This window comes from Fukomys damarensis, unplaced genomic scaffold (assembly GCF_012274545.1).
Source record: "Fukomys damarensis isolate Sample0158 unplaced genomic scaffold, DMR_v1.0_HiC HiC_scaffold_16, whole genome shotgun sequence".
NCBI lineage: Eukaryota > Metazoa > Chordata > Mammalia > Rodentia > Bathyergidae > Fukomys > Fukomys damarensis.
The window spans coordinates 23,415,842-23,430,595 of NW_022900928.1; the positions used below are offsets into that span (position 1 = coordinate 23,415,842).

General features: G+C 38.8%; 1 protein-coding gene and 1 pseudogene across 1 annotated transcript; one reads left to right on the plus strand and one right to left on the minus strand.

Moving 5' to 3' along the window:
* Positions 1-2,558: 2,558 nt before the first annotated feature.
* LOC104865868 lies at positions 2,559-3,598 on the plus strand (annotated as a pseudogene).
* A 6,907-nt stretch (positions 3,599-10,505) lies between these two features.
* Positions 10,506-11,468, minus strand: LOC104865869 (olfactory receptor 56B1). The gene has a single exon (XM_010629629.2). It carries the CDS (start codon positions 11,463-11,465, stop codon positions 10,506-10,508), a length of 960 nt encoding a protein of 319 aa, XP_010627931.1. The 5' UTR covers positions 11,466-11,468.
* Positions 11,469-14,754: the final 3,286 nt, after the last annotated feature.

Consider the following 14,754-nt stretch of genomic DNA (forward strand, 5'->3'; position numbering starts at 1 on the left):
TTCTTTTGCTGGGGACATAAAGTATTTAGGCTACTCTACACATTGCTCATAATTTAGAGTGACTTTTAAAGAAATATAATGAAATAAAAATGAGAAGTATGAGAAAGAAAATCATCCCTTAACCATAACAAAGATTTTCTGGGGAGATAGAAAACATTAGCATAATAAAAACTTACCAAATCTAGTGAGATAATTACAGGCACTACAGAAATAAAGATAAAAAACTTGTGCCAGGGATTTAGCTCAGCGGTTCAGTGGCCTGCCTTGCAAGTGCAAGGACCTGAATTCAATCCCCGGTACAAAAAAAAAAAAAAAAAGTTAAAAAACTTGTCAGATCAAGATGACTTAGAAGCAATTATTAAAAGGCTTAGTGTAGTGCAATTTATACTAATGTAGAACATCATTTTACCTCTAGCTTTAGTAAATTTCTTCACATCAAATGTCAGAAAAAGCAAACAACTTTCTCCTTTTATTAATAGATGCAATTTTTAAATGGGTCAATCATCTAAATCATGTAAGTAGCTTACTAGTTGATGTTCAGTTTCTTTGTTAGCGTGAGTGGTTGGTCTTAAATGATGGTAAGGCTAACAAAAGCCTTGAAATACACATTTTGAAAAAAAAAGAGTAATATGAGTTTATTACATAATGACAGTGTTTATATGAATCCCCATATTTTTTGTCAGAAGTGAAATCTGTACTTCACATTTACATACAATACCATATTCAGACATTTTAAAAATACAAATTTAAATCATTCATATATACATATATATATGTACATATATATGTATACACACACATTTTAGGTACATGTATAAATATGAATATATATATATATATATATATACACATATATATATGATTAGTTACCAGAAAATAAAATAAAGTTTGAGACTCATTTTTGAAAAATATTTGGCTAGTATAAAATACATTGTCATAAGTCAATGAACAAAGGAGTATCACTACCCATTTTTGCCTTAATACATTTCAAGAATCAATCTTAACCAATATAACTATGCGATAGAAGCAAATAGGAATATTAGGGAAATCATAGGTATCTATAAAGCAACAGAAAATATATTCCTGAGTTTTCAACATGTTTTATTCTGAAGAATATATTTGCTAAATATAAGACAAATTGTCACGCGCCATTGTTTCCGGGCTCTTCATGCCCTGCATGAATCCCGGATGTGAGTCCGCCGGTGACGGCGGTTCGCGCATGCGCAGAAGGGGCGCTTGGCTCGTCAGAATGACGCAGGCCGGCATTGGCCAATAGAAATGGGCTACGTCACCCGAGAGGCTATAAAAGGCAGGCTCGCATCCGGCTCGGGGTCTTTCCGCCATCTTGAAGAATGCAGAAGAACCTCCAATAAAGCGTGCTTCAGAAGAATCCTGAGTGTTGCGTGCTCCTTGCTGGCGAGGTGCGCGTGACAACAAATACTGTATCTTATTTGATTCTCGTGTTTCTGTATATACAAGTTTAATGACTAAAACTGACTTAATTGTTATACAACAGTTTCATGCTAAGTACAATCATAAAACTTTCTGTAACAGATTCACATTGTTATAACTACAAAATAATTTAGATTTTCTTCCCAAAGTCAATTTGAGATTATTTCAGTGCATCATAGTTTCATTATTCTCCCAAGGAAAATTAACTCAGTCTCCTATTGGCACGGACAGATGTATTCAAATACTAACATTAATATGTGGGTATCATTTACATAGTATACAGATATCACGTGTTGGCTGTTGAACTTCACAAATGCCACTGGCAGTCATTGGGGTTCATTTTCTTCTGCAGTTACGACAGTGAGTTCCTCCGAGTAAGTGCTGCTACCTAAAATGAACGAAACACAGTAACATTTGAGTCTACAGATGAAACAAGAAAGACTTCAGTCCTTCCAGGGAACAAGAAGAGGGCAGGTAAGAGGCCAGGCTACTCTTGAAATACTACCCGCATGTCTTCTTCTCAGGGGTAGTTTACATCTAACTTTCATCACAACAGAATTCATGATTTCTGTTTGTTTAGAGAAATGACGTAAGTATTCAAAATTATCATGAAAAGTAAAATTGATCCATCCTCTGAGAACTGGTTTTAAAATCTCTTTTAAGAAAACTCAATCTTTTAAAACATTTCTGCTTTCAAACATGATGAGTGGAATCACATTCAGGTTTCTGAGGCTACTACAACTATTCTTACGCAATAATAGGCTCTCTTCTTGCATCTTACTGCCTTAAAATAACTACCATGACTCTCCCTTTTGTATACATTTTAATACTTAGTTTCCAGGAAGCAGAACACTGAGATGGAAAGTAATCTGACCCAGGTGTTCAGAGTTTCCCTCAAAAAAAAAAAAATTACAATAATATTGTACATGCATGACCCTCGACATCTGAATAACTTGATAGAGTCTACTGAGCTAAGCATTTAAAGAAAAATCTGTGTTAAATATCTCAAGGGACTATTTCAGAACATTAGAGGCGAAAGGAGAGCAGCAGAGGTGGCACGGAGAGGCACAGTGGTGATTTTCCTGGTTTAGAACCCCAGAGGCCGGATGGTGAAATCCTCCCTGCAGCAGATCCCCAACAACCACTGCTTCAACAGAGAGAAGGAAGGGGATAAACCCTGTGCCACCATTCACGCCAGCCACACCATGCCCCTTCTTAGTCTGCACAGCCCTGGCAGCCGCAGCAGCGAGAGCTCCAGGGTCTCCATCAGTTGCTGCAATAACCTGGGTCCAGGGCCTCTGTGGCGCTCCTGATGTCCCCCACCCACCCCGAAGATCCCAGGTAAGCGAGGGAACGGTCAGCAGGACCACAGTCTTTCAGCTACCTCAATCTACTCTGATAATCGGCTGAATGTAACAGAGGAAATAACTTCTAATAACAAGACAAGGATTCTATATGTCCAGTCCAGGCTCGCGGATGCCAAACACATGACCTGGAGAGCCGTGCGCAGCCGCGGCAGCCTCTACACTGAGATCCTGGGTGGCCCCCTGCCTGAGGCGGACAAGGACAGTTTCGCGGTTCTCCTTGAGTTTGTGAGGAGCAGCTCCACGCGGACCATGTCTCCATTTGCTTCCATAAGTGCTGTCTTCCTCAAGCCCGCTTGCGGAATAAGGTTCTGGAGCTCGGACTGGGAGGGCAAGGTGCAGAATCACCAAGCAGACTCCGGGGAGGTTTCTGGAAGGCTTCTGCTTTTAATAAGTTCAGCCAGCAGTTATAAAGTTTTGAAAGAGGGAGTGGCAAAGGGGGAGTAATATATTTGGCTTAACAGGATTGGTTATTGGAGTGTCCTTGGACGGGCGATGGAGGCATCCAACTGGGGGACGGGTGAGGCCACAGCTGGACGTAGACAAGGCTCAACGCATGAGCTAGGCCTCTACTAGTGTGCCAGGAGACATACGAGTGGTGCACTTGTCCCAGCCAGACTTGTACCTCTCTGACACATAACCAGGGGGACAGAGCTGCCGTGCTCCCCTTCAGCTTTTTGGGTTTTGAGATTGTGAGACCAGGGCACCCCTTGCCCCCAAGAGACCCACTGTTTGCTTCACGGACTCCATGTTGCAGAGAGTCTGCTGGTGAGGAGGAATAGTGGCCCGGTTGCCAAGGGAGCCCCCATGGTGGCAGTCCCCGCCCCCTAAGCGTGCTGCACTGGGGACACAGACTCGGTCCTCTTCTGGCTTGGTCCACACGTCGTAACTGCAAATAAATGCTCACTCCAAATTAGCTGGCGGGGGGCAGACATTATAAACAACTGCTGATATAGGAGCTAATGCCGTGAGAGGAGGACAAAGTGGATGACATGTAAATAGGGATTTACTCCATAAGTGCACCTCTGTACCTGCGTGTTTGTGTAATAGCATGTACACGTGGGGCATAAGAATGAACACAAGCTATTTCAATGAAAATTCATGATTTTAATCATTATTGCAGTTGTGTTTCTTTCTGAGTAAAGCCCAGTACCACGCAAGTTGAAAGTTCTTTAAGCACAGTCACCCACAAAGACGTGTGCATTTGTTGCCTTATTCGTTTAGTTTTATATACTTAATTTAAATTATATTTCTGAATTCTTTGTACTTCCTAATTCAGTCTAGGAACCATTTACAAAGAATCAAATCGAGCGGGCTCTTGTAGGAGGCATACTTGTCCAGTACTAGTGAGGAATGAGTGGCACCTGCTTCTTGCCTTCCCTAATTTGGCAATATTTTTTTATATCAGGAATCAGACTGAAGCCCTGTGTGACTGAAATGGGCATGTCAGCTAGCAGAGTGGGGCTAGCATTGCTCCTTTGTTAATAATGGCTGTTACCGAGGCCTAAGCCCTCATCTGTGAAGGGGCAGGGCCCTGCTGAATTGCATGCAACTAAGGTCAGCATGACCCCAGTGAAAATCCTTTCCCTGGAACTATCACTTCTCACTGACCTTGTGGGTTGTTTACTTATTGCACCTGGTCCCAGCACTGGTTTCTTCTGTCTTAGCGAGACAAGCAGTGCTCACTCCCTGACAGCCCTCCCTGATGCCATCGTGCCAGGTGTTCGGCAGTAATTCACTAGATGACTTCAAAGCACCCTAGGTCCCTATTGCCTTCTCCTGATTGTATTCAATAAATATGGGACTTGTTTGGGGGTCTTTGTCTTTGCTGCCAGCAGCAGCACTAACCAGGAACCAAGACTCAACTTCACTATAAGTCTTGCTCTGTGTACTCTTTAACCTTTCACCAGGGCTGTGGTGGCTCACAGGAGGTTGGTACATACTGCAGGGGTCTCCAGTGATGTCCACTTCCCCTCTCCCTTATAGGCTCTGATCCTGGTCAGCTAGCTTCCCAGAGAGGTTGATGAGGAATATTATTAGAGCCATGTAGAAATTCCTCAAAATATCAATTGTGGCATGGTGGAGTGCATGCTATGATTCCAGCTACTATCCAGGATGGTGCATAAGGATTGTGAGTTCGAGGCCAGCCTGGGAAGCTTAGCCAGACTCTGTCTCAAAGTAAAATTGCCTGAGGATGAAGTTAAGCTCCCTGGGTTCGATCCCCAGTAAGAAAAACAAAACAAAAACTTGGGCTTATGATGCATACATATTAAGCTGTGAATAAACTGATGTTAACCCTCGTGATAAAAATGACAATGGTTTTTAAATGGGGAGGGGGGGTGAAGGGAGGGTAGGGACAAGGGGGAAAAAATGAGAACCAAGACCTGTCATGTAAAGGTACAAGATCCTAATGATGAACGTAACTGTAATATATACCTAAAATGTACCAATAAACTCAATGAGAAAAAAAACCCAGAAAATCATACAGTAAATGGCCCCAAATGTAAATAGTCCATGAGTCTCTGTAAAGAATATACAGAATATCTTATTCAACTGTTGCTACATTCTTGTAAACCTGAAATTATATCACAATAAATACTTTAAATTTTGTTACAGATAATTTATCAGATAGTAAATTATTTTAAATGTTATATAAGTTTTTAGGATTCTGTGATATCTGAAAATTTTCAGCTTCTATAGTGTGTTTTTTCTTCATTTTAAATAAATACATATACTGGTACAGGGCCACTGTGGTGTATTTTGCTGTAAATGTAGGCTACCCTGAGGGCTGAGGAATGACTAGGTACCTAGGACAGCTACAAAACGTGCAAGCTCAAGGCTTGAGGACAGTCACACTAGTGCCCATGGCTGAGCTGAGTGACTAAAACTGAACACATGTTCAGACATTTCCATGATTCTACATCTCTTCGTGCAGCTGCCCCAATCTCAAGTAAATCTTCAGTCTGTACTGATGACAATATCCTATAAAATGCCTCAAATATTTTATGTCATGTTCTAAGCATATGTTCAAAAAAAGCAATAGGTTGGATTGAGGCACAGAATTTACATACTGAATGGTCAAAAACTGAAATCTTTCATGATATAATCAGGTATAGGTCAAGGATGTCCACTATCACCACTCCTGTCCTATATTGAATGTTCTGGAAACATTAGCCACAGCTATTAGACAAGAGAAAGAAGAGAAAGGAAAAAAAAAAGAATCAAATAGGAAAGGAAGAAGTTAAACTGTCATTATTTGCAGATGCCATGATACTCTATATCAAAGACCCCAAGAACTCCACCGAAAGTCTTCTGGACTTAATAGCCAAATTCAGTAGAGTAGCTGGACACAAGGTCAACACTCAAAAATCAATAGGTTTCCTGTACATGAACAGAAGATTCACTGGGAGAGGAACTGAAGAAACAACTCCTTACACAATAGCATCTCCAAGAAAGAAATACCTAGGAACCAACCTAAGGAAGGAAGTAAAAGACCTCTGCTCTGGAAAATATAGCACTCTGAAAAAAAGAGACATAAGAAGATATCAGAAAATGAAAATACATCCCTTCTTCTTGGGTAGGAAGAAACAATATAATCAAAATGGCCATACTTCCAAAACTGCTATATAGGTTCAATGCAATTCCAATTGAAATTACATCAGTGTATTTCCCATAACTAGAGAAAACAATCCAAAAATTCATTTGGAACCAGGAGAGACAACAAAGACAAGGTAGGGAGGTACCATAATCTGCAACTTGAAATTATACCACAAATCTACTGTGATAAAAACAGCATGGTACTGACAAAGAAACAGACCCAAGGATCAGTGGAGTAGATTAAAAGATTGAGAAACAACTCCAGACATATTTAGATATCTCATCTTTCACAAAGAAGCGAAAATACTCTCACTGGAGGAAAGAAAGCCTTTTTAGTAAATGGTTCTGGAAAAATTGTGTTTCAAGTTGCCCAAATTTGAAACTAGACCCATATCTCTCACCATGCACTAAAATAAAATTGAAATGGATCAAATATCTAAATATTAAAACAGAAACACTAAACAGGCTAGAAGAGAGGTTAAGTAGAAATCTTGAAGACTCTGGCCTAGGAAAAGACTTCAACAACAAAACTTCAGTTGCACATGAACTAACACAAAGAATCAACACCTGGGACCTCATCTTATTAAAAAGCTTCTAAAGAGCAAGAAAAACCACCCACAGAATGAAGAGATGACCCACAATGTGGGAAAAATTTTTACGAGCTGTTTCTCAGACAGAGATCTGCTCTCTAGAACATATACAGAACTTACAAAAATCAGACCTCCCAAATTTAAAGACCCAAACCAAAAATGGGCATCTGAAATGAACAGATGTTTGTCATACAAAGAAGTAGAAACAGCAAATAAGCATTTGAATCACTGGTCATCAGAGAGGTGCAAATGAAAACAATGCTGGGATTCTAGCTCACTCCAGAAAGAATGGCGGACCAATAACAAAGACTGGCAAGGTTTTGGGGAAGAAGGAGCCCTTCTCCACTGCTAGTGGGAGTATAGACTGGTGTAGCCACTGTGAAAATCAGTATGGAGATTCCTCAAGAAACTAGGATTAGATGTTCCCTGTGAACCAGCTATTCCTCTGCTGAGTATCTTCCCAAAATAATTAAAAGCATCATATCACAGTGATATATGTGCACCCACATTTATAGCTACACAGTTTGCAAAAGCTAAAACTTGGAAACAGCCCAAATGTCCATCAACTGGTTTTATTTTTATAAAATGGATTATTATTCAGCCATAAAGAATGATAAACTAGACACATTCATAGCTAAATGGATGGACATTGAGGCCATACTCAAGTAAAATAGAGCACACAAATAAATACCAAATGGTTTCTCTGGTGTAAGAAACTGAAAAGTGTAAATGAGGACCAAAGTGTATAATAGATAATGTGAAATAATAAGAAAAATCCAGGGGGTGAGCAGAGCCTGGTTCTGAGGCCCCTTAGTGAAAAAAAAATGTCCATCTGAGGAGACCCACAAGTTCTGTCAGGGGATGGCAGCCCGCCTGGAGTAAGGCGGCTGCTGATCCCGCCCATGTACTGCCCAAGGGAAGTTTTGCTAGAGGTTTGACCCATGAGGAGTGGTCAAAGATGAACCTGAAAGGGACAGACAAGGAGCTGAGCCACCTGCTGGACCTCAGTGCAATGTGTTCCCATCTGTTAATAGTGGGGAAACCAACCAATGACCCTGGAAAGCAGTCAGTTCAGTGGATCAGAATTTAGAAGATGATGAAACACTTTCCACCTTTCTTTATGAAGCCAGAATTAACCTGATTATGTAAACCAGACAAGCAGTAAACAATAAAGTAAAAGGAAAACTGTTGACCAATTTACCTCATGAATATACTGCAGAAATCTTCAAAAAAATTAGCAAATTAAATTCCACTGTACATAAAAGGAAAAACATAAAACAAACTAGAGCTAACATCATAATGGTGAAGGAATGAAAGTTCTCTTCCATGAACAAGAACAAAGCAAGAATGTCTACTATAAACCTCTTCCCAGTTCAGCATTTTACTGGAAATCCTGGTCAGCATTAATATGGCAACAAAAGGAAGTAAAAGAAGAGGAGATTGGGAAAGAAGAAATAAAACTGCTTCCCTTGACAGACAACATGATTGTCCCAAATTATCTTCAAAAAGCTAGAATTTAGCAAGGTCACAGGATATGATACACACACACCCAGCCTTTATTTTCTATGCATTTGGCCTTCTATTTCTTCAGGTTCATCATCTGAAGATTCAACCAACCATGGATTAAAATTACGTGAAAAAAATTTATGGCTGAACTAAGCCCTTCTTTGTCATGTTCCCTAAGGAATATAACATAACAGTTATTTATATAGCATTTACATTGTCTTTTGTGCTATAAAAATAACATGGAGATTATTTAAAACATACAGAAGTATGTGTATAGGTTGTATACAAATATTACGCCATTTTTAAAGGAAAATGAGTGTCTGTGGATTTTGGTATTTGTGGGGTTTCCTGCTCTCTTGTGAATACTGAAAGGCCATGGTCTAGCAATGTACAATAGGAACATGCAATAATAAATACTATTTACAATAGTTCCAAAGAAACAGGTAGGTATAAATATAACATACAAGTACACGATCTGTATGCTGGGATCTAAATAGTACTGAAGGAAATCGAAACAGACCTACATAAATGTAGAAGTATGCTGTGCTCATATAAAAACTGTCAGTCCTTCCCTATTTGATTTGTAGACTTAATACAGTTCTAAAACAAAACAAAACACAAAACCTCTAGCAATATATTTTAGGGGCACAAGAAATCTGACATCAAAACTTAGATGCAAATGTAAAGAAATTAGAATGTCTACAAGCTTGAGAAAAGAATAAAATAAAAGGATTTTTAAAAAAGAAAAGAAAAACCCAAATGGGACAGGGAAAAGGGGGGGTGAGGAAAGGAAAGGAGGGTAAGAAAAACTATGAGAAAAGACACATGTGTAAATACCGAATAGTTTCCCTGGTGTGAATAATCTGCAGTAATACATTAGATCCTAATAAGATTACTGACATTTAGAAATGGGAAGAAAGGAGCTAAAGGTGTAGGGAAGGTGGATTGGGTAGGGGAAGGGTAATAAGGGAAAAGAAAAAAATGTGAGATAATGAGAAGATGAAAATAAAGTGTTTGTAGATGGGGAGGGGAGGAGGGAGTAAAGGGGGGGAGGGGTAAGGGGAAAAAATGAGAACCAAGACTTGTCATGTAGAGGTAAAAGATCCCAACAATGAATATAACTGTACTGTATCCCTAAAATGTACCAATAAACTCAAAGGTGAAAAAAAAAAAGAAAGAAAAACAGAAACGAAGTGTTTTGCAAATGGTGAGGGGTGGAGGGGTTGAAGGGAGGGAGGGGGAATAGGGGAAAAGAAGAATTAATACATATTATGTACAGGTACAAATTTCCAGGGATGAATGTGATCATAATGTATATTTGAAAAGTACCAATAAGAAAAAAGAAACACAAGATTTAATATGTTATACTTTACACTGCATTGTATCTTTACATTTAGCTGTCTTTTTTCTGTTCATCTAAAGATCTTCACATCTGTTCAAGCTGCTTGCCCTATATTAGGCTGTACTGTCAGCAGCAGAGGCACAGGGTAGTAGAGGTGATGGAGGTTTACAAAGGAAGCTAACAGGTCAGTCAGGGTCTCGAGAAGAAACAAAAGGCACACACAAGTAGAATTTTGAAGAGAATTTAATAAATTTACTCTTAACTGAGTAGAAAGTAGGGTTATCCAAACAAAAATGGATGCTAGGTACCCAGAGACTAATATCAGAAAGCCTTTAGCTCCTTTTCCTGAGGGTAAAAGGAAGACGGAAGTGACCGTGGATAGGTACTGCTGTTTTCCAACCCATTTGCTTGAGTTGCGAGATAGCCCTTCCATATTCTTACAAAAATTTATGTATTTAATTCTTGCCAGTTGGAGTATCTGTGAAGGTTTCAGGTTTTTTTTTTTTCCATTTTGAAAGCTTTCAGAGTTGTTTATATAGAACTATAAAAAGGCAATATCAAAGGTGTTCACTTATTCCTCTACTACTTTTGGAATTCTACATAGCTGAGAAGAAGCTAAATTTCTTGCACCTCATGATGAAGGTTTCTTAAGTCTTATTTCTTTTGCAAACCTGAACGAAACAACCTCTGGAAACCTTCCCGAAGTTCTTTGGTCCTGAGCGCGTAGACCATAGGGTTGAGGGAAGGAGGGATGACATTGTGCAGCACATTGAGTAGAACTGGAATCAACATAGTCTTCGTCTCTGCCAGGTGGGTTACTGAAAGCACTACGACCACAGTATAGAAGAAGAGGATGAGGATGAGATGGGAGCTACAAGTGCCCAGAGCCTTGGATACAGCTTCAGCCGAGTTCAATCTCAGTACCGAGTGCAGAATCAAGGCATAGGACAATATGATGAGACCTAGATCGCTCCCCATTCCAAGCCATGCCAAGACCAATTGGCAAATGCTATTTTCCCACCTGTCATCACAGGCCAGGCTGGTGACCCCGAGGTTAGAGCACAGGCAATGTTCAATTTCATTCTTGGAACAATAATTACGCTGGGCTGCAAGCACAGGCACGGGAATGACAAACAGGCCATTTCTAAGCACCATAAACACAGTGGCTTTTAAGATTAAGGAATTGGTCACAATTGCTGCATAGTGAAGAGGGTGACAAATAGCTACATACCTGTCAAAAGCCATGCAGAGGAAGATACCAGATTCCATGCCAACAAAACAGTGAATGGCATAGATCTGAGCAAAACACTCAGGGAGACTAATGACTTTGGCATTGAACCAGAAGATGGCCAGGATCTTTGGCATGATGGTGGTGGCCAGGCCCATGTCCACTACGGAAAGGATGCCCAGGAAAAGGTACATGGGCTGCTTCAGGGAAGGGTCCTGGCAGATGGTGACAAGGATGAGGATGTTTGCCCCAATTGCTGAGAGGTACAGCAGAGCCAGTGGCACAGAAAGCCAGTGCTGCCAGCTGTGAATGCCTGGGAAGCCCAGGAGGATGAACTCAGAGACCTGGGATCTGGAGCTGTTGGAGACCTTCAGGGATGGAGACATTTTCACGAGAGGAGGAATGTTTTCAGAGATGTTTTCTGAGTATAATCTTCATTAAACATTAATTTTAGAGTCTTCTATATACTATATTTCAATGGCCTAACATTCAATGGTATAGCAAAATGGATTTTGCATTCCATCCCTTGTAGTTTGTAGAGATAAATTAGATGGTTCTGGAGTAGTACCGACAGAAGGTAAATCTAAAGTCACAGTTACCTTCACTGGGAGGTAGATGGAGACACGTGGTGGAGACACATCCTGTTTTTAAATTTTTGCTAGTTGAATCCTAGGGGAACTATACAGACAGGATTTAGGTGTAAATAATAAGGTGCTCCTTAAAAATAAATGTGGCAAGAATACTTAATGTGAGATCTACTCTCCACAACTCTTAATGTACAGTACAGCGTTGTTACCGGCATGTACAAGGTGGTATAACACGGCTGTAGAACTCATTCTGTTTCCCTGAAACTCTATGATCCCTGAATCGCAATTTTATTCTGTTTAATAAATAAGAATTTACTATCCATCATATTGAAGGAACTGCCATGGAATGCTTATTATTATGTTCCAACTTAGTGTCTTTCCTTAAATTCTGCTACTTTTCATATACTATTTATCCTCTGGCCCTACCAGCCAAGCCTGGAACTGTCAAATCAGACTGCCCTCTCCACAGCAATGCTTTTCCTTTCCTTCACCCATCTGCGCCCCTTCTGCTCAGTACCATGTCTCTGTAAGCTGCCTCACTGCACTTGTTTCTCACGGCTTCATACTTTTTTCTCCTTGTCATCAATCTGATCTTTCTAGAATTAGCATTACCTTGCTTAAAACAAGTCATCTAAATGCTTTCACTTGAATAAAGGCTGAGTTTCTTGTTTGCTCCTTGAGTGTGATTCAAGCCAACTGCATATCTTCTCCTGCCTTTAATTCCATTATGTCCTGTACTTCAGGTGCACAGAATGTCTCCTTATATCCTGAATATTTTCTCATTGCAGAAATTATTTATTTTGCAAGGAGTTTCATTCTTAGTATTTTGACATCATGGCAAAATTGCTATTGAGTTTTGAGCAAGTAAAAAATGACAAATCATATTCCATTTTTAAAATGATACCTTTAGACTAAAATGCAAACAATTTAGTTATATCAATTATAATTCATTCTTGTTATAATTACCCTTTAATGCAGAAAAAGCTAAAAGAAAATAAAATTCTCTTGTGGTAATCCAATAAGATACAATTTTTTACAAAAAGTTATATTTCCTTTAAGATATTTCTCACATTCGTGTTTGAATACACACATACTTCCTTACGATGGAATAAATTATCTTTTGTTTATGATGAATATAATTTAGTGCAGCATAAAATTATATAAATATAGCCATAACATAGTTCAGTAAATTAATGTCATAAACAGGCAAGGAAATACAGCTAGTTTTACATTGAGCTTTTAGATGAGACTTCCAAATTGTTCAGCACAATATCTCCATCTTGAAACTATGTGAGCTATTTGTACCTGACCTGATGTTTTCTATGAAAACTCGGTTTATTACATCATGACATCATGTGGCTTTTTGTCTTTGATGTAGCCTCCTGTTCTTTTTTAAGCTATATTTTTATTTATTTTATATTAGGAAGTTATAGTTGTGTATACAATATTTGTGAGTATAAAACGATGTTATAATTGTTGAAAACAATGTGGCATGATTAAATTTAATAAATTAAGATGCTCATCATACCAAACATTTAACACATTTTTGTGATTATTTGAAATTTGTTCTTTTAATGATATTGAAATGTACAGCTTTCAGTTATTAGCTATATTCAGTGTTCTGTGTAATTAATTTAAAAATTAGGCTTATTTACACTTATTCCCTCTTTCCATCTCAGATTTTGATCCCTTGGGCTACCACCTCCCCATTTTTCTGAATTTGCATGGTCTGGCAACCCCCATACTACTCTCTACTTCTATGGTACATATGTGAGAACATGGAGTATTTGAATTTCTGTATTTGGCTTATCTCACTTAGAATAATATTTTCTAATTCCATTCATGTTATCATAAAATGTAGATTTTTTTTTTGCTTTTTAAGGCTGAATAGCATCTGTGTGTGTGTGTGTGTGTGAGAGAGAGAGAGAGAGAGAGAGAGAGAGAGAGAGACTTCACATTTTCTTTGTCAGTTCATCTGGTGATGGATATTTAGGCTCATTCTATAATTTGGCTATTGCAATAATGTTACAATGAATATGGGTGCTCAAATATCTCTTTGATATACTGATTTCAAAACTTTTTGGTAAATACTCAGAAGTGAGACTGTTGAGTTATATGGCAATTCTATATCTAGTTTTCCCCATTTTCTAGTAAATGTTTTTCCTTGTTTGATATTTGTGTGATATAATTAGGGAAAAGTGAGTTTTGGCTTACAGGAAAAGAATTGTTTTTGCTATTTTAACAGTTAGATTCTAGAATAAAATAAAATACGATATGCTATAAAAGAGCATTCAACACATTAATACTAATGATAATATGGAAGTTTCTCTAATTGATAAGAAACTTCTCAATTACCATATGAGCCTGATATCTTTAAATTTTGCCCTTAACCTCTTTTGCAAAGGCTTTACATGTATCTGCATCATGTTTCAGTAGAGAAGGGTCAGTCGCTTCTGCAGGACATTGCCAATGTAATACTAACTTTTAGAATAAGGCATCGATCTAACTCTGAGATTTAGCCAATATGATCTTGACAAGGTGTTAGAACTTACTGTGCTCATTATAAACAGACACTTACAGTCTTACATCTTTGCAATGGAAGGAGTTTCCTCCTGGGTAAACCTGGAACATTTTGAGAAAGCAGCTTTAATATAAGACAATGATGTGTCCTCAGCTGAGATGTGACACAGAAAATATGAACTTCTGAAATTTATAGAGTTGTCAGCATTTCAGTGATCTAAGGATAATAGGCCATCCTTAGATGCATGAGGAAAGAAAAGCCCAAGAGAAAGCTGAATTCCTCAGACATCAAATCCCAAAAGTATAGCAATACATCAGCCATGTATTCTATTAATGTAATTGAAAATTCACATAAATAGAAAAAAATATGAGCAAGGTCAAATATTTTCCTCATTGTCCTCATTGTCTTTTTTTTTTTTTTTTGAGACAGTTCTCACTATGTAGTTCAGACTGCCCTGGAACTCACTACATAGTCCAGGCTGGTCTCGGACTCACAGCGATCCTCCTGCCTCAGCCTCCCGAGGGCTGGGATTACAGGAGTGCACCACCACACCTGGCTCCCCATTAT